General features: G+C 44.3%; 1 protein-coding gene across 3 annotated transcripts in view; it reads left to right on the top strand.

Annotated features, from left to right (window-relative positions):
- The window catches only part of IL15 (interleukin 15), a 64,550-nt gene extending 46,850 nt beyond the window's left edge, over positions 1-17,700 (top strand). For all 3 annotated transcript variants that reach the window (XM_077860928.1, XM_077860929.1, XM_077860930.1), the window contains 6 exons: positions 4,847-4,944; positions 6,009-6,106; positions 7,656-7,740; positions 13,003-13,047; positions 15,313-15,450; positions 16,937-17,700. In XM_077860928.1, coding sequence (XP_077717054.1) covers positions 4,933-4,944; positions 6,009-6,106; positions 7,656-7,740; positions 13,003-13,047; positions 15,313-15,450; positions 16,937-17,047 — 489 coding nt within the window. In that variant the 5' untranslated portion in view covers positions 4,847-4,932 and the 3' untranslated portion in view covers positions 17,048-17,700. The remainder of the gene's footprint in view (positions 1-4,846; positions 4,945-6,008; positions 6,107-7,655; positions 7,741-13,002; positions 13,048-15,312; positions 15,451-16,936) is intronic.
- Positions 17,701-21,046: the final 3,346 nt, after the last annotated feature.

Here is a 21,046-nt window from a genome sequence, read left to right as displayed (position 1 = left end):
GTGTATCTCCATCATCCTCCCCCAGGTACTCTGAGGTCCCCCGCCTCCGTCTTGCTGGTGTTTGCTGGCGTACACCAGCACGACTCAGCACAGTTCTCCACCCGTGCCAGGCCCACCTCTTTCTGGTAGTTGTCCGCAGCTGGAGAGAACACTCATGCGCCAACTCCTCTTACTCTCTGACCATTCATGGCCCTGGACTTCCAATGGGCATGGCTCTCACGCCGTACTTACATTTGTCATTCTCCTGCTCACCCCAATGGCTGTTTCATATATTTTTTCCCGGTTCTCAACCCCTGACGGAGCTCCCTCCCCATCCTCACTCTCTGAGGGTGACTTTTTGTCCTAATTCACCTAGAAAATGGGAGCAGTAGTCGAGAACGTATACCGCCAAGCTGTGTACCACCCAGACGTTGCCTCTCCCTGACACTCAGCCGTCCTTCCTTCCATGACAGAGGGTGACCCGGCTGCCAGCCCACTTGTGCGTGAAATCCCATTCTCATCCTCACGTGCCTATTCAAGACCATGGCTCTGGCCCTGGTGCTCTGTGCCTCTGATGTCCTCAGTGTTTCCCTCGGCACGTAGACATGCTCCTATTTCCCCCCACCGTCTATTACCTATTCCCGCCCTCTTTCTTTTCTTTCTCCCTTTTGGAGCAGTATTTTGCAAAATATTGCCTGCACTAACATTTTACAAATCCCTTCCTCCCCCTCTCTCCTCCGCCCGTTTTGGGCAGGCTTCTGTCTCCATCACGCCCCTGAAAACACCCTTGTCAGCGTCACCCATGACCGCCATGTTATTGAGCCCACCGGTCAGGGCTCAGTCTGTGTCTTCCTTGGACATCCGCGCCTTTGACATGAGCATCACTTCTTTTCCTGGGTGTAATTGTCCTTGATTTCTAGAACATCACCCTCTCTGCATTTTCTCCCCTTTCACTGGTTTTCCCTTTGAGTTTCTCTTTGGTGGCCCCCTTTTTTTTTCTCTCTCTTTCTGACAAGTTAACATTGAAATGCCTTGGCCCAGGTTTGGCCCTTCCCTCTGCCTTTTTCTTGGTGATCTCAACCAGTGTAATGATTCCAGGCTCAAACCACTTTCCTGAACTCAAGATTCTTGCATCTAACTGCCTATTTGACATTGCCATGTGGATATGTACTAGACGTTGAACTCCACAGTCCAAAAGAAAAACTCCTGATCCACCTCCTCCCCTCAAAGTATCTGCTCTGCCCACCGTCCACCTTGCTTCATTTGGCAGCAGCTCCATTTTTCAGGTGCTCAGGGCAAAAGAGTTGGGAGTGTTTCTTTCTCGTATGCCTCACGTCCAGTCTGTTGGGAACCCCTGTTGGTTCCGCCATAACAGTGTTTCCAGACTCCAGCCACGTGTCCCCATCTCCACTGCCATTCCCCACATCCCCCCCCCACCACATGTCACCCACACTCCCATCGTCACAGGACTCCTGCTTTTCACCTTGGCCTCCCAACACCCGCCCTGCCCAGCCTGTTCTTAACACAGGAGCCAAGGTAGGTTTTTAGAAAGGTCGATCGGACGGTGCTCTTTACCCAAGGTGGTATCCTTGGGGCACATTCCCTTGCTGCCTTTCCATTTTGGATCTGGTTTTATTCTCACTGAACTCCACCCTGACCACCTACTCCAAAATGCAATGGCATCCTTCATGCCTTATTCTGTGTTTTCTTTCCCTATATCACTTAACTCTCTCTAATAAAACATATAACTAACTACTTTTAAATTTTTTTATTGGAGTTCAATTTGCCAACATACAGCATAACACCTGACCTGCACCTCAGTGCTCATCCTGTCAGGTGCCCCCCTCTATAACTAACTACTTTATGTTGATTGTGAAAAGTCTGTCTTTCCCTCTAAAAGCAAGGTGATTTGTCCTCTGCATTCACTGATGTATCCCAAGGTCATAGAAATGCCTAGCGCATGGTGAGCCCTAAGTACGCTGAGTGCATAAAGGGCGGCGGTGCTGTCCTCCAGTCACTACAGTGCACATTAACGCGCAACATGGGTTCGCCCTCATTTTTAGCGTCTTTGAATAGGTGAATATGTTTACCAAGTTAACTGACGCTTAGCACTCTTTTTCTGCACTAAACCTTTAAAAATCCACCTTAAATATGTGACTCGGCAAGTGGATAATGAAATGAAATCAAGCAAAACGCAGGAGCGCTGTGTCAGGCGGTGTCCCCTCGCGGGAAGGACTGTAGGATGGGTACAGGACGCAGGGTGCGGGTGGTCGTTTTCACAGGTCACTCCAGCGTGGGGCCCCTCGAGCTGCCCAGCTGCGTTCATTTGCCCACCCTTCCCGACATCTTGCCCCGGGCAGTGACGTCCTGCCGCAAGCTCAGCGGCCACCCCACAGGGACACCCGGTCACAGGCTTGGAGGGAACAGCATCCCTGCTTAAGCTTGGTGAGCTGCTGGAGTGTAAGGCTGGGACTCGGTGTTTTTCTGCTCCTGGGTCCAGGCCCGCAGCCAAACAAAGGGCAAACCAAAGAGGCCGAGGCAGGCGCACGCACAGCGGTGAACACGGGCGGCAGGCCAGGGTCACCTGCTGCTGCCCTGGCTCCCCACAAACACAGCAGGGAGGCCAGAGGCTGGCTCATCCCTAGACCGGCCTTCTCAGAGCGTCCCTAACCTGGCCTCAGCCGCTTCTCTCCAACAGGTATTTTGTGAGTCAAACGAGATCATGGGTGTGAGCGAGCTGGTGCCCTGCTTCACACAACAAATTTGAAAGACGTGTCTTCAGAGTGTCCCGGGAGCAGTGGCTGCTTCTTATCGTGTGGGGTGACCGGCTGCCTCCTATCTGCGGGGCCTGCAGCCTCCTCCCCTGCCCCCGTGTCACCGCCACAGGCATGGCCCCTGCCCCAAGCCCAGCAGCTCCCCTCTCAGAACCTCAGGGGCTTCGCTGGAGTCCGAGTCGTGTCCTTCACAGAAGGAGGTGGCCCGGGCTGAACGGGGCCACACGTAGCAAGTACCTCGAGAAACCCGAGGGCTGCAGGGAAGCAATACTCATCAGGGTGCTACGCTCGTTAATAATATTAGTTATATCAACTGTCAACCTGGATTCCTGGTTCAAGAGAAAAGATTGTTTTACCTTCTCAGGTTTCTTTGACTGCCCGCCCCCCCAACACACACACACATTTCTAGAAAAACTACTGGTCTGCATAATTAGCAAGTGGCAGGCTGAATGCTTCCAAAGCTGCTACAAAAAAACAGATCTGGGCAGCCTAGGTGGCCCAGTGGTTTAGTGCCGCCTTTGGCCCAGGTCATGACCCCGGGTCCTGAGATCGAGTCCTGCGTTGGGCTCCCTGCATGGAGCCTACTTCTCCCTCTGCCTGTGTCTCTACCTCTCTCTCTCTCTCTCTCTCTCTCTCTCAGGAATAAATAAATAAAATCTTAAAAAAAAATACAAATTCTTCGCTGCTGGGAAATCACATGCATTCTGTTGTGGGTGGCAAAGCTGTGATCGTCCCTCTTCAGCTGCACCGGCCTCTGCTATCAACAGTTTGCTCGAAGCTTTCTAGGTGGTTTCCTACTGTGTTGCACCTGCTTGGCAGGTGTGAGTGCCAGGGGCGGGGGGCAGAAGAAGTCCATGGGGCCACAGGTGAGACTGGGACCCCCACATGTGGGGTGATGGGCAGTGAAGCCTTCGCTTCTGCAGGCCTTAGTCCCCTACATCATCCCCAGGATTGCTCAGCCTGAGTCAGTAGCTACTTTTACTTGAACTATGTGGAGTTCGGGATACGACTCAGAAGGATGGAGGGAATTTAAGAGGCTTTGACAATTATGATAAAGAAGTTATGAAGTCTGGTGAAAACTTGAAACAGGGAGATGACACAGACAAAGAGGATTTTTGTAAGATGAGAGTAATAAGGAGGGTTCCCTGTAATTAAGATCATGCATACGAGTCAGATCATATGTAACAGGAGGATTCAATTTAATACGTTATTGTTGAAAAAAAAAAAAGCCATTCCTGGTGAATATATTCTTACAGTATCTTGTTTAATGCTTAGATAAATGCTAATTTTTTTCTTTCAAAGATTTATACATCATATATCATAAAGCGATCATCCGGAAAATAAAATAGTTTAAATAATTGAATTTGCAGAACTTAATAGCAGTGAATGTTTATGTCAAGGCTGTGGCAGATTGTGATTTTTGCGGGGCAGTCAATAAATACCTACTATTTTGAAAGGATGGCACAAATAATTGTTTATATTTTATATATATCTTGGTTTTAATTTTTGCTTTGATAAAATGGAGTTGAATATGGGAGTGCGTAATCTTCACATTCTTCATTGCCTCGAATTAGAAAAACTAGAATTTGTTACTTATGAAATTCTTAAATCATGTTTTAGTTAACAGTGACTTATTTCAAAGACTGAAGACAGCTGTTCAATGTCTGTAGAAGTAGCTGCTTATGTTGTAAATTAAATTAACAGTCGGTAGTTTATATGAAACCAGGTAGTTGGTTGTTTCTGCTGTTTGCTAATATGCAATTTTGGAAATTGCCAATTCAAGAACATGCTATAGTGGAAAGTGTTTGGGCTTTGTCATCAGACAGGCCTGGTCTCAACTCCTTGAACTTGCTGTGGGGCCTGGGCAGCTTACCCAAATGCTGCTAACCCTACCCCATAGGATCATTGTGAAAATCTAATGTGATATATATATATATATCGAGAGAGAGAGAGAGAGAGAGAGAGAGAAAGAGACTAATAGAGAGCCCATGAAAGAGTAAGTGCTCAATGAATATTAACTTCCTCCCTTTCTTTCTTCTGCTAGTCCACTTGTGTTTTTAATGGATCATTCCTTACCCTGGATTGTATTGTAGGAAGTATTCTGGATGGATGGCTGCTGGAAACCCATTGCCATAGCCAGCTCTTCTTCAATACTTAAGGATTTACCCTGCATTGAGTAATGAGAATTTCGGTAAGAAAAATTAGATAAAGGTAGTATATGGGCTTTTCATAAAAGATCTCTTGAATTTCAGATACTTCATAATAAGTTATATGACTCTTCTCCAGAGACCTTAAGATGTCACAGATCCCTGTTCATGTATGGATTATTCTTATTTTGAAAGTAAACAGAAATAGGTCTTCTCACTAACACCCTGATGTGCTCTTCATGTCATTGTAAATGTATTATTTCACTTGCCTCATATTACTTTGTTTTTTGAATTTTCATCTAATCAATGAATTGCATAGCCTTTGAAAAGTCTGGATATTATTCATCTCTTCAGCATAGATTACATGAAGCACAGACTCTCAGTGGTTAAGGTGCCCTCTGAAACTGTAAAGGCTTTGACAGTGTGAAAGAGACAGGTGAAAGTATCAAAACTGAGAAATTCTAAGATAAGTAAATATGTTCCTAAATCACTGAGAAAAAAATTCTTATATAGCGCTTATTAGGATGGATGGTATAGGATATCTTTAGTTGGGTCTATTTTTATCCATTTTTTAAATGATATCAGTATATAATTAATTTGAAATTAATATATAAGTAATACCCCTGTCTCAGTAACTCATGTTATTAATCTGTGCTATATAAAATGTGTTGGACTATTATTGTCAACCACACACAAATAAAAAAATTAAAAAAAGAGAATGAACATGTGATGGAGAATTTAAAGGCAATCAAACAAATACATGCTGAACTGTTAAAAAGGAAAAAGAAAGATGGGAGGGAGGATAAGGATAATAGAAACAAATTAAGTGGTGATTTAGTATATATGTAAATTGCAAATATGTGAATTTTCTTAAAATTATCATCACTGAAATGCATCCAGAGTAGTACATATTAAAGAAATTTGCACCTAGGAGACAGAGCTGGAGGTGGGGAGAGAGCAAGAAGGATAAATTCTGGCTTCACCAATTCTAATAAAGAGCTTGATAAATTTACCTTTTGGAATCTAAAACTATGATAAAATACTATTTTAAATATCATTTTTTAACTAAAAGAGTTTTAACCACTTTGCCTGTGATTATATTTTTCAGAAACCACATTTGAGAAGTACTTCCATCCAGTGCTACTTGTGTTTACTTCTGAACAGTCATTTTCTAACTGAGGCTGGCATTCATGTCTTCATTTTGGGGTGAGTTTATCTTTCAGCATAACTATCATCAGTTAATGACCATGGTCATTGTTCCTCAGTGTCTTCTTTACTAAACTGGTTTATGTTCAGTTTGCTTAAATCTTTAGGGAGTAACTATTTGGGGTACGATAGAGGGCAGATTATGGGGACTCAGAGGAGGTTTGGTCAACACTGAGCATCTCTACATTCTGGTAATTCCAAATGAGTGTTATACATAAGTTGGACCTCTTGGCATTTAGCTAAACTCGGAAATCCGTTGGTTTTTTTTAAATTTTTTTTTCTTTTTATTTATTTATGATAGTCACACACAGAGAGAGAGAGAGAGAGAGAGAGGCAGAGACATAGGCAGAGGGAGAAGCAGGCTCCATGCACTGGGAGCCTGACGTGGGATTCGATCCCGGGTCTCCAGGATCTCGCCCTGGGCCAAAAGCAGGCACCAGACTGTTGCGCCACCCAGGGATCCCCGGAAATCCGTTCTTTATTAATAGCTTAGATGACTTTCACAGCAGTGAACAATAGACACTAGGGCTTGTCTGTGTTACTTTATCTACCTCTAGCACTGAAATCTCCCATCCTCTGAGCCCTATTGTACTTCAGTTTGAAATGTTTCTTTTTTTTAGGCCTTTCGTTTTTCCTCCTAATAAACACTCATATGTTTCCATGCCTGTTAACCTTTTTCTTCTTTCTTAGATGCAGCTAATACACTACACAATTGGCCCAAAGCACCCAGCCTGTAGTTACATAATATGACCCTCTGCTCAGTTTCCCCTGCTCATGCCTTCCTGGTGTGGGCATCCGTAGATGTGTGCAGGTGCATCTTCCTCACAGGGAAGCCTAGCGTTGGCTCTCTCGCTTCCATACTAGATCCACTAGGGAGCAATTGTCTTTCCTCCAGCTTGAGGAATCATTCTGCAGACACTGGGTCAGTGTATGAGTCTTTTGTCTCGATGTTAAATTTCAGTTTTACTGAAAGGAGTACGTATATGACCATTCAGACTGGACTGGTCTCAGGCCTGTAATATTTATGAAGAGAGCTACTGCTCACATGGTCACAGTGTAAGCAGTGTGTGAGGGGAATGTTTAATCTGGGGCAGAGAATATTTACTATCAAAATCTGTGCATGAAAAAGATTATTGCTTATTTTAAAAATTTTACCTATTTGTTGGGCTTAAGCATCTGAGGGAACCTCCACTTAAAGAAAACTAGCAATTCATTCAGAAGCATATCGAGCGCTGCCACACATCAGATGCTGTGTTTATTCCATTGTGATAAACTATACCAGGTTATTTATAAGTTATCCTTCCAAATTAAGTTATTCTCTAATCCTTGTAGGTCAGTTCTTAAGTTAGTCTGAAGTGGCAAGGGTGGTACTGGATGTTTGGTGCTTGTATTCACCTACAAGTCTGTTGAATGCACGAAGGGAAGGATAACACTTCTCTTTTCACGGATCAAAATTAAAAAATCCTGATTGCTCTTGCCAGTGGCATTCATCAGGCATGTATTGTTGTGCTCATTCAAAATGTTTTTTGCTCTTTGGTTTTGCTTTCAGCTGTATCAGCGCAGGTCTTCCCAAAACAGAGGCAAATTGGCAGGACGTGATACTTGATTTGGAAAAAATTGACAATCTTATTCAAGTGAGTACTCATTTTTCCATAAACTATTTGGTATGATTGCTAATGGTGTATGCTTCTCCCCATGTTAATGAAATCTCATTTGAAACGATATTTTTGTAGAAATTCATGAGCCCGGTAAAGCCTTAAGTGAAATCTTTTGCTTAAAATTTTCAGATCCTAATTGTCTTTAAAACTCAATTTATAAGTGTCCTGGTATGAAGAGCTCTCTATCACCCCAGGCCAGAGACTCTCCCTTCTCCAACAAAGAAATGGGGCAGCTTGGCATGGCTCTTGTAAGGAGCATGGGCTGACCCAGAGAAGAGGTCTCTTCTTGTGGCTAGAAAACCCCCTCCCTCACCCAGAGATGCCAGCTGGCCTACTAATGAGGGAAAAGAGAAAAGGGGCCCCACTGATGACTCTGGCCAGGGCCACTGCCTTCCACCACAGGGATTGTCGCAGCAGGGGCCAGTGGGAGTCCCAGGGGCACCAGGTGTATCAAGCATTTCGAATTAGCACCACAAAGACTCTGAAAGCCATTGGAACCACAGCATACACACGGAAGTCTGAACCTAGACCTACACAGGGTGGCTGCATGCTGATACAGAAGATTTAAATGGAACCAGGTCTTTTGGCATAAAGCTAAAATACCAGAACACAGCTGAAAAGCACTCATTATACTAAGAAGCAGGAACATCACAACTTGACTGAGAAATGACTCTGAAATAGACTTTGAAATGGAGATGGATTAGATGTTGGAATTATTTGACAAGGATTTTAAAGCAACCATCATAAAAATGTGCCAACAAGCAATTACAGATACCCTTGAAACAACTGGATGAAACAAAGTCTTAGCAAAGAAGCACGATATGTAAATGGAACCAAATGGAAATGACAGAACCGAAAAATACAATAACTGAAATACAAAACAAACTGGAGAGATTCATGAGCAGAATAATGGCTATGACAGAGGAAAGACAGTGAACTTGAATATAGAGTAATAGAGAGAAAACACACTGAAAGAAAAAGCCTCAGGGATCTTTGGGACAATTAAAGATCCAACTTAAAAAAAATTTGTTTTTAATTTATTCACTTGAGAGAGGGGGGAGAGTGGTGAGCTGGGGAAGGAGGAGAGCAGAGGGAGAAGGACAAGCAGACACTGCACTGAGCGTGGAGCCTGATGTGGGGCTCTATCTCACCACCCTGAGATCATGATCTGATCTGAAATCAAGAGTCAGACACCTAACTGACTGAGCCACCCAGGCACCCCAAGATCCAGCGTTCTGAGTATTAGCATCTCAGATGGAGAGGGGAAAGAGAATACAAGTAAAAGACAGAGATTGGCCAAGTTGATAAAACACAAAGCAACATTTCTCTGTCTACAAAGATTTCACTTCAAACACAATGATCTAAGTAGGTTCAAACTGTGAAGAGAAAAGAATATACTGTATTATAAAAGGTTGAAGAGTGTTCCCCCCCCCCACTAAAAATTCATGTCTACTCGAAACCTCAGAATGTGACCTTCTTTGGAAATTGGGTCTTTGCAAGTATAATTAGTTAAGAAGAGGTCCTACTGGGGTGGGTTGGGCCCTAACTCCAATGACTGGCTGTCCTCATAAGAAGAGGACAGGATACTGAGAGTGACAGGGAAGAAGGCCATGTGGGATTGGAGGCCGCTATAATAGCCACAGAAGGCCCAGGATTGCCAGGAGTACTAGAGGCTTGGGAAAGGTCAAGAAGGATTGTTCCAGAGCCTACAGAGAGAACTTGGCCCTACTGACATCTTGACTTTGGATCAAGCTTCCAGAGCTGTAAGAGAATAAACTGTTGTTGTTTTAAGCTCTGGGAAGCTGATACGCATACAATAATTTAAAAATCAGCAGTGGCTCTCTTAGTATCAGACAAAGTAGACTCCCCAGCAAGTAAAGTTACTAGAATCAAGAGATACATTACAAAATGCGGAGAGATTAATCCACCAGGAAAATGTGATCTTAAATGTGTACACATCAAAATACGAAATGCAAAAACTAATCAAACTGAAAGGAGAAAGAGGCAAATTCACAATTGTAGTTGAGGACTTTACCACCTCCTAACTAACAAGTGGGATGACAAGGCAGAAAATCAGAAAGGATACAGAAGAACTGGACAACGCAGTCAGCCAAGGCTACCTCATTTACACAGATGGAACATTTCACCCACCAACAGGGAATTCTTTTCTTTTTTTTTCAGGCGCCATTCACCAAGACTAAACATCATGGACCATAAGACAAAATTTAACAAATTTATCAGAATTGAAATCATGCAGAGTATGTTCTTTGACCACAGGGGAATCAAGTAGCAATCAATTATATAAATACCACAGGAAAATCTCCAGACACTTGGAAATTAAATAATAGACTTCTAAATATTCCGTGGGTCAAAGATTAAGTCCCAAAAGATATAAAAAAGCACATAGACCTGAATGAAAATGAAAATGAAAATACAACACATCAAGATCTGTGGGATTCAGGTAAAGCATTCCTAAACGGGAAATTTATAAAACGAAATAGTTAGATTAGGAAAGAGGAAAGATCTCAGAACAACAATATAAGTTCCCATCTCAAAAAACTGTAGAAAGAAGAGCAAAATAAACCTAACACAAGTAGAAGGAAGGGAAAAGTAAAAATAGAGCAGAAACTAATGAAATTGAAATCAGAAAAATAATAGAGAAACTTAATGAAGCATATGCTCATTATTTGGGGAAAGAATCAATAAAACTGATAAACCTCCAGAAAGCCTGACAAAGATTAACAGAGAGAGGACATAAACCATTGATATCAGAACTGAAATTAGAGACTATAGCTGTAGAATCTGCAGACATTAAAGGATAATAAAGAAAAACTTGTAAACAACTTTATTCTCTAAATTTGACAACTTGGAGGAAATGGACCAATTTCTCAAAAACCACAAACTACCAAAATGTAATGAAGACGATGTAAACAGTCCCCAAACTGCTATAACCAGCAAAGACACTGAATTCACCATAAATAAGCTCCCCAGAATGAATCCCCAGGCCCAGCTGGTTTCATTGGAGCATTTTACCAAACACTTGCAGAAAAATTAACACCAATTTTACAATCTCTTCTAAAAATAGGAGAGGGAAAACTTTCTGACTCACTTAGATAAGTATTACCCTGATGCTAAAACCAGGCAAAGATAGTATCAAAAGGGAAAACAGCAAATACCTCTAATGAACTTAGATCCAAAAATTCTCAATAAACTATTAGCAAATTAAATCTGCCTGTGTATTAAAAGAATTATATACCATGACCGATGGGCTTTATTCCAGGTATGCAATATTGAGAAATTCTCTGTAATCCACCTTATCGGCAGGCTAAGGCAGACTGTCATATGATCAGATCACTTGATGGAAAAACAGCATTTTAAGAAGATAGCTATTCCTAGTAAAATTTCTCAGCAAACAAGGAAAGAGGGGTAACTTTCTCAACTTGATACAGAGAATGTGCAAAAAACCTAGAACCAACATCGTACTCAATGGGGAAAGTCTGGATGTTTTTCCTACTAAGATTGGAAACAAGGCAAATATGTCATCTCTCACCACTCTTACTCAACACAGTATTGGAATTTTAGCAAAATTGCCAAGTCAAGAGAAAGAACTAAAAGTATGTAGATTAGAAAGGAAGAAATTATAAATCACTACAAGTCTTTTTCTGAGAGACGGTGCCAATAAGTGGCCGTACGTTATTTAGAGGGTGCTACTTAAAACCACAGTGACATCACAGTGTGCTTACAAGAATACTTAAATTAAAAAATAATAATAATGTTAGATGCTGGCAAGGTTGTGGAGAAACTAGATCACATATTTTTTATGAGAATATAAAATTCTACAGCTACTTTAAAATAGTTTGTTTTTAATTTTTAAAAAAATAATTGTTTTTTATAAAACAAAACATGCATTTGCCATATGATCCAACAGTTGTACTCCTGAACATTTATCTTAGAGAAATGAAAACTTACGTCCACACAAAAACAGGCACATGAATGTTTATAGACCTTTATTTGCAATAGCTAAAAAGTGAAAATGACCCCAGTTCCCTTCAATGGATGAATTATATCATGGAACAATACTGAGAATTATAAGGAAATAATTACTGATACAACAAGTTGGATGGATCTCCAGCGTATTACTCTTATGCTGTGTGGAAAAAAGCCAATCTAGGCCAACTGTGGTACATCCATACAACAGAAAACTATCCAGCAATAAAAAGAAATGAGCTTCTAGACATGAAAAGACAGGGAGAAACCTTAAAAGCATATCCACGAAGGGAAAGAAGCCAATCTAGAAAGGCTACCTACTGTGGTTCCAACCATATGATGTTCTGGAAAAAGTAAAACTATAGATGATGTAAACACATCAGTGGGAAATTTTCAGGGGTGAGAGGAAAGGGAGAGATGAATACATGGAGCACAGGTGATTTTTATGGTAATGACACTATTTTGTATGAGACTGTAACAGTAGATACATGTCATTATGTATTTGTCAAAACTCAGAATACCCCACCCAAGACTGAATTCCAGTGTAATCTATGGAACTTGTTACAAATGCATCAGTACTGACTCATCAATTGTAATAGACGCACCTATTAATAATTAATAATAAGAGAAACTGGGATATATGGGAATATTTTCTACTTTCTGCTCGTGTTCTGGAAGCCTACAACTGCTCAAAAAATAGTCAAGCAAGTTTTGCAAAAAGCCAGTCTCAAAAGGTTATATGCTCTAGGAGTCCACTTATATAACATGCTTGAGATGACACAGGGATGGAGAGGAGAGAAGTGGTTGCCAGGGATTAGAAATATGTGGGGAATGGGATGTGTGGTAAGAAAGGGGGTTTAGGCTCTAAAAAAGTAGGAGGGGGATTCTAATGGCTTTTGGAACTGATCCGTATTGTAACTGTGGAGCTGGTTACATGAATTTACACATCTGACGAAATTGAGTAGAACAGCACACACCCATTAGTAGTGCACGTAAGACTGGTGAAGTCCGAACGAGGCAGGTGCATTGTATCGTGTCAGCTTCCGGGTTGGGATACTGTACCGTGGTTATGCGATGGCGAAGGGGACACAGGATCTCTGGATTTTCTCTTACAATTATTGCATGTGGATCTGAAATTATCTCAAAATAAAAAAAATTAAAAAGCGTAATTTAATGTTTTCAGTATGTCGTTCTCACCATATCTAAAGCAAGGCATGGGTTTTCATATTTTCTAATTTTGTTTCCTTTCAGTCTATACATATGGATACCACTCTGTATACTGAAAGTGATGTGCATGTGAGTATAGTTTATGTTTTTCAAAATTGCTGTAGGTTCCTTTTTTCAAAAGTCGAAGAAGTGTATTTCCATGAATTTACCGAAGGATGTGTAGGATTTAAAAACTAAGTTTAAAACAACTTAGTTAAAAAATAAATAAATAAATAAATAAATAAATAAATAAATAAATAAATAAATCAACTTAGTTGTGTATCTAAACAACTTAGATATGTTGTATTTTAAAACAACTTCTGGTGTGTTCTGAAAACATGGGATCAATGAATTTTGTAAGTAATTTTTGAGGTTGTGGGACTTGGGGACGAAGAGCTACGTAGATGCTACTTTCATAACGGTACCAAATCAAAATATAAAACAGCCTTTTCCATCAATGTCAACCAAAATATGTTACACATTTTGTGATGCAATTAGATCATGATGCAATCAGATGCAAAAATCAGGTTAACTGATTCGGTTTTAAACTGTCCACCCTATCTGTTGTTTCCATTGCTGGAGTATATCACCACCCTTAATCATATTTTCTAAAATCGCTTAAAAGAATTCATGTCCTACATTTTGCATGAATCTCTACAATGGTCAGAGAGGGATTCTGGTTGGTTACCCTCTATGTGGGAAAAGAAATCAACACAACTCATAAAACCTATCAGAATTCGAAAATGATCTGGAACTTGTTTCAGTAGTACACTGACACGAATGATTGTAGCCACGTTGTCGGTCCTTCCCTCTGGATTGGCTGCTGCAAACCGAGAAACGACCCCTGACTTCTTCACCTGGTGGAAGACCGACTCTGTGCCGTGTGCGTGGAGAGCAGCGAGCTCACTCTCTATTAGCGCTCAATCAGAACTTCCCTGAAATAGAAGATTTTGCTCCTATGAGGATTTTCTTAGCTTTCACCAAAAACTAGGAAAAAGTGCATTCATCAACTACTTGGCTAGTGCTGCTACACATAAAAATTGTCTTCCTTCTTTGGCTTCAGCATGTCTTCTATTTTTTTTTTTTTTGCATTTTTTTTTCAAAGAAGAGAGCAATTAACCACCAAAATTCAGCATCCTGAGGTTGCTCTTTTTTGCAAGAAGATAATGGTTGTGACTCTTGGATTATAGGAAGAAGCTGAGGCTGAAGTTTGGATTTAAACTGATTCAGCCGCTTCCTAGCGGTGTTACCTTAGAAGTCACTAAACATTGCTGAACCTGTCTTATTTATTTATTATTTTCTCTGTCTCCCTGTCTGTCTCTGTCTATCGCTCCATCTGTCTATCTACGGCCAGTACCCACCCTTGTCATCCTGAGCAGCTGCTGCGGGACACACGACATATTGCCAATGTCAGACACACGAGTGTATTCCTTCCTCCTTTATCCATCCCGTAAGCTTTTGTGAAGCACCGGCAGGGCCCCGGCTCTGTCCAAGGCAGTGAGACAGAAAGTCAAACAAGTCATCGTCAAATCTCCAAACTTCGGATAATGCTTCTTTTAAGTTTACGCTTTTGTTAGAGTAACCATTGTGGGAAACATACTTTTGTGGTATCTAAAAGGCATCTTTCAGGGACGCCCGGGGGGCTCAGTGGCTGAGCATCTGCCTTGGGCTCAAGGCGTGACTCCGGGGTCCCAGGATCAAGTCCCACATCAGACTCCCTGCAAGGAGCCTGCTTCTCCCTCTGCCTGTGTTTCTCATGAATATATAAATAAAATCTAAATAATAATAATAATAATAATAATAATAATAATAATAAAAGGTACCTTTCCGATTGGCCAGCCCATGAGTGGGTAATACTGCTCCGTTGATCTTTCTAATACATTTCTTGGAATCACTTCTGCCTCTAGAACTTTGGAACTTGCAGAGAGAGCATGATCAGCACCTGTGCCTGTTTAAAATATCAACAACACAGTCTGATTCTCAAAATCCTTCAGTGCACTATCCATACAAATGTTTTGGGAGTCTCGGGCGCATATTATCACCCTTTCACAAAGAAGAAATGTTCTCAGTGAGAAAAGGAGACCTATTATTTCCATGTTTTGTAGACTTACGTTCTTTCTTCTGTATAATATGCTGTCCCTTTAGGTTGTTTCGTTGTCAGTTTGTCTCGGTTTTTATTTCAAAGCCAACAAAAAACAAAACCTGTGTCCTCTGTACAACATCTTCACAGTATTGTGTTTTTTTTAATAAAATATTTGGGTCAGCTTTTTAAAAAATCAAAATTACATGTATATAAACATGAATAATGGAAAGATTTTTTTTTTCCAAAATGATTCTTTGTAACTCTATTTTTAGCCCAGTTGCAAAGTAACCGCGATGAAGTGCTTTCTCCTGGAGTTAGGTGTTATCTCACTCGAGTCTGGCAGTCATCCCATTAAGGAAGCAGTAGAGAACCTCATCATCCTCGCAAACAGTGATCTGTCTTCGAAGGGGGTGAGTTCTCCATGAGTCCGACCGAGCCCTGGATTTGCCCGTGAGATGCCCGGTTGCTTTAGGTCTTGGCTAGAACGTCCCCTCCTCGGTGATGTCACCTCCGCGCTGCAGCCCATCCTGTGGCCTGTTCCCTACCCCCCGCTGCCCCACCTGCTCCGGGGCTCTGCTCCATCCCCAGCCAGAATGCCTGTTTCAAGGGGCAGTTATTTTTGTGGGATTTTTCCCAGTGCTGTGTCCCAGCTCCCAGAACATGGCCTGGCCTACTCTAGACACTTAGTGCGCTGATGTGCAGTGAGCCTATTGATGCTTAAAATACTCTCCTGGGGCGTTGCTCCCACAGCCTTGGTGGAAGGGCTGCACCAGGCTGCAGTGACTCAGCAGCACCGACGGCGGGCCCGGGCCCTGTCGCCGGGGCCTGATGTGCAGCACAGGGCACAGAAGCCGTGGGCAGGTGCACCATCAGAAGGGCTGTGGTGGCACGTCTGGGCCGTGCGGGCTGCCGTGGCCAACTCCCAGTGGGGCCGCACTCTGTGGACGTACAGGGCCCTTGCCCAGACTGTGCCCAAGAAACGTCGGCGAGCCTGCCTTCCAAATGCTTAATGCACGTAAAATCTAATTTTGACTTTTGCTGGCACGGCCTTTAGGGTTCAGACGATCTCTACGTAGTTCATGTATGATGACTATGTTTGGAATATTCTAGTTCTCCGTGAAACTATTTGAATGACACCTTGTAGGATTCACCTAACAGTTCCAATCAACCGGTAACAGCTGAGTGAATACAGGGGGCCAGGCCCTGTGCTAAATGCAAGGGGGACAAAATGGAAAAGCCCAGAGAGTAGTAGTGTGAGAAGCGTAAAACCCCATGAAACCAGTACAGTACATGATGCGATGAGAGGGAGAGTCTGCAAAAGTCGAGAGAGAGGGACCGATTAGGGCAGCCAGGAGAAGGCCTGGGTTCAGGAATGGCCTCCGGGGAGGCAGCTCCCGCGTGGGCCCGACCTGAGCGGTGGTAGCGAACAGCACACGTGGCACACGCGGAGAGGACAGCCAGTGGGGCGTCTAGCGGCAGGGTGTGCGCACGGGGCACGGCAGGAGCTCCATCTACTTAGGTCTGTCCTTAGGGTGGTGGGGCCGGCGATGGAAGCAGGTAAGTAAGGAGCACCTGTGGGAGGCCGCCAGGCCGGGCGGGGAGCTGTGGACCTCACACTCAGGTAGGGGACCTGAAAACTACTGCAGGGCAGCAAGCGGGAAGTCCCAGGTGTGATGGAGACGCCCTATTTTTCCAACGTCCTTAACCCATGACGGGGAAAATAAGCCTAAGTCAAACCCTTCGTTCTCTTTTCCAGTGATTCTTCCTACTTAGATATTAATTTGCCCAAATTTTGTATGTCTCGGGACCTCCCTGGATGGTTCAGATGATGAGATATTTCCAGCAAAGAGATGCCATTAGCCTTTCCAATCTGATCCTTTCTGTTTTATTTGTTAGAATATAACTGAAACGGGATGCAAAGAATGTGAAGAACTGGAGGAAAAGAGTATTAAGGAGTTTTTGCAGAGTTTCGTGCATATCGTACAAATGTTCATCAACTCCTCTTGATGACAAAGGATCCTCTTCGGCATTTCTGCGATTAACCAGCGTCTTCCCACGGCTCGAAGGCCGTGAAACACTCTGCAGGTCGTTCGGGCCGCCTGAACGAATTTTTCTAACGAGAAGATGATCCGGAATCTCGGGTCGGATGAACTCTTAGAAACTGAAGGCAGAAAAATGGCATCGAGGGACGTGTCCGTGAACTGTCCTCGTGCTGATTTTGTTCATTTATTCTTAATTTATTACCGACGTTGTACATATCTGTAGCATACTATAGAGCATTGAATAAAATCGTGTACATACATACTCAGTGTCCTTCGGAATTGCACTGATATTCACCCCTTATAAGAAAACGGGGGCGGGGGGGGGCTCGTTCATGGGCGACGGGTGCATCGCGCAGCGCCTACCTCCACCAGTACGGAGAACCGTGTATAGAAAGCCCGTGATGGTAATGAGGTTTATATTTCACGCTTTCCCAAGTGTAGGTATTTTATTTTCACATTTTTTTTTGCCGCGTTTGTATGATAAAAATAAGGAAAAGCCTGTTGATTTGTGAGAGCCAGCAGTATCCGACAGACAATAATTGTTTATATATTTTTGCACTGTACTGTCTGAGACTTACAAGCTCTTTTTTTTTTAATAAAACTATGACTAAAATGAAATATTTTTGGCGCGTCACCGTTTCTGTCGCCCAGTTCGCCTCTGGGACTTACAGGCTGGGAATTGATGGTCTACGAATCTCATTTCTCTCCATTGCTCACTACAGACCAGCTCTCTATGGAGACATTCTTGTATCCCCCAGTGCCCGTCCACGCTTGTGCATCCCCATTACGCGCCAACGTGCGCTTAAGCATGTCTTTCAAGGTAGTTTTGGGGACATCGATATCCTATTTGACTTTCAAAGAGTCTTGTGTTGCATGTCAGCCTGATATCAGTCCAGACGAACAGTATTTGACAGCCACACTTTAAGGTTTAGGGGTTGGGATTGTGGCAAGGTTTTTTGTTTTAACATCATCCCCAATGGATTTTTAAGATCTACCTTTCATTTTTTACCCCCTAGCTTTCCCATTGATGGAGAATAGGAAAAATGCACCATTTTTAACTGTAGGTTGCTGATCCAATCCTTAGACAAAAGTTAGCCTCCTCCCGGTGTTTGTGGGGACAGGGAAGGAAGACCATGATGGCAGTCATGTCACTAGGACTATTTTGTAGTGACCGGTGACCCATTCTTGTTTTGTGAGCACACACCGGGGATTAGACCCCAAGAGCTCAAAATTGGGATGTCTCTTGGTATGGGTCACTTCAGTTCATCTTAAGGAACTCAGAGCATAGGAAAGAGCTAATGGGGACACCCCAGGTGGCTCAGTGGTTGAGCACCTGCCTTGGGCTCAGGCCGTGACCCCGGGGTCCCGGGATCGAGTCCTGCGTCGGGCTCCCTGCATGGAGCCTGCGTCTCCCTCTGTCTTTGTCTCTGTGTCTCTCATGAATAAATAAATAAAATCTTAAAATAAATAAATAAAAGAACCAATTGTGTAAAAACCTACATTTTATCGTTCAGGCCTGAATTCTTAACAAGAACAGTTTTTCACTTGTGTCTCAAAATTTTTCCTTCCTGAACCGTCTCCCTTGATTAACCAGCCTAACGTTATTTGCATAGTGTCTTTATCTCACCTATTGCCCTAAATGCTGAAAGCATTTGCCTGATGTAACTTCTAATAAAGAAAGGGCAAATCCATAGGCTTGGAACCTCAAATAGTAAGGGCAAGCCTAATAAGACTGTAATAGGTTTACAGTTCAAAGTCATTTTGATGGATTATATTCTCACCTTTTTAAAATCTCAAATAAAGGGGCATCTGGGCATCTTAGCAGTTGAGCATCTGCCTTCGGCCCAGGGCGTGACCCCGGGGTCCCGGAATCGAGTCCCACGTGGGGCTCCCTGCATGGAGCCTGCTTCTCCCTCTGCCTGGGTCCCTGCCTCTTTGAGTGTGTGTGTGTGTGTGTGTGTGTGTGTGTGTGTGTCTTGCATGAATAAATACATAAAATCATTAAAATATTTTTTTAATTTTCAAAGAAAGCAAAAGACATACCAGACAATATCATGTCTGCACCCTCCCTGGCAATGAGCAAAAACGGGTTAGAAGGCGGAGCACACAGCAGCACAAACGGAGCCACCACGTAAATGGTGAGCCCGGGAGCGTCAAGCCCCAGCTGCGACCTAGTTCCACGGACTCTCATTTTTCCCCAGAGAATCGATGGCATCGCTTTCTTTTGCCGCGATCGCTCTTGTCGTGCGGTGGGGCTTGTGATGTGTCCCGACGTGTCATCTTCTCCGCCCTGCAAATTCAAAGGCTCCCAGAGTCCAACCAGCATATATGACAGGTGGCGGGTCCCCACTGCAGCCCCAGGGACCCCAGAGAAAGCCTGTGGGCCCCGGGTCTGCGCTCTCTCAGGCTCAGCGGAGTTCGATGCGTTCATAGGAGTCTCAGTCCCCCGACGCATGTCACGGATGCATATTTTGCCCAGAGGAAATCCCATTTCCGTAGAGATTTAGTTCAATGCTTCTGAATGTGTCCGATGATCGGGTTTTATTTTCACCGAGGAATTTATTATGCAAAGCCAACTTCGGCTTCATTGAAGAGTCCCCCAGTCGTATAATATGTCTGATGCAGCCTAGAAGAAAAATTAGCGGGTCGTTAATAAAGAGCCTGGTTTTGTCCTTGTTAAGGGACCAACGGGGACCGGCCCTGAACAGCTCCCGCGCAGACGGCCGGTCCTCCGAGCCCATCGGCCTCAGCTCGGCTTGCATGACTCACCTCAGCAGGTCGTTCCTCGCTCCTGTGTCTGCACACCGTAAGCAAAACCTGGAAGGCCGGGCGGTAACCGCTGGCCGAGTCACTGTCACCCGAGGAAACTCGGCCCTGACCCCGGGCCAGCGCCAAGGGTGCCCAGGCAGGGCAGTGAAGCCCCCTGCGATGGCACAGCCAGAGTTGCAGGTGCCAAGCGGGGCCTCCGGGGCGAAGCGTCTGCTGCGCTGTGTGCACGGGCCTCGGACGGCCCTCTGTCTCAGCTCCCTATTCCTGGATTTCAGGATATGCATGGAAAAATCGAGGGGACACTGTTACACAGATGAAGGTCGTGCATTTATCCCCGTAGATGGCATCTGGGAGTCAGATGTTCCCGGAGGACCCAGAGTCACCCGCACTCATGTGCCTCCGTCATGTCCCCCTCCAGCGGGAGGCTGCAGCACACCCAGGAGCCCGGGCCCGGGCCGGGGTCGCGGGGCTACAGGGCAAGCTGGCAGGAGGAGCTCTCGCGGGTCCTGAGGCCAGCAGGGCCACCACCTGTAAGGGTGTCCTGTGTCCCCCAGGACGAGGTCCCTGCCCCGGCACGCGCGGCAGGTGCACCCGCTGGGTGTCTGCCCGAGTCAAGACCCCGGGCTGATGAAGGTGCCTCTGGCATCCCCGGGGAACCCCCAGCAGCTCGGTGGGGATGGCCGTGGGCAGCCCCTGGCCACTCGCTGCCCACAACGCCCAACTGTTGGCAGGACTTTGCACTCGGGGCGCCGACGTCACCAGCATCGATGCGTCAATCCAGTGCTGGGTCCCAAGGCCAAGCAGAATCGATCCGTGGTCAGACTCCTGACCCCAAGAAGGCTTTTTTGGGGGGAAAAAAAGATTTTTTTATCTTTTGGTATTTATTTATTTTTTTTAAAGGATTTTAAAAATCATTTCTTAATGAGACTTTATTTGCTCAAAGGGGGGCTGCTCATGTTCATCAGGAGAACTGGGGTAGAGGCGGGCCCCGGGATACGGGGCCGCTGCTCTGCTGTCTGGTAGCCAGATGCAGTTGAGACGGGGAGCGGAGCATGCAAGGTGGGGGCCTTGGTGGGTGGGGGGTGCAGGGGGTGCAGGGGGGCCGGGGGCCCCTCCGAAGTCACAGCCACACACACAAGCAGGCCTTGGCTGCATGGTGGTGGAGAAGACACAGGTCTGGGACGTTTGCGGAGAG

The sequence above is a fragment of the Canis aureus genome, chromosome 20, assembly GCF_053574225.1.
Source record: "Canis aureus isolate CA01 chromosome 20, VMU_Caureus_v.1.0, whole genome shotgun sequence".
NCBI classification, from domain to species: Eukaryota; Metazoa; Chordata; class Mammalia; order Carnivora; family Canidae; genus Canis; species Canis aureus.
Note: the sequence above shows the minus strand (reverse complement) of the source record. Positions and strands in the feature narration are given on the sequence as shown.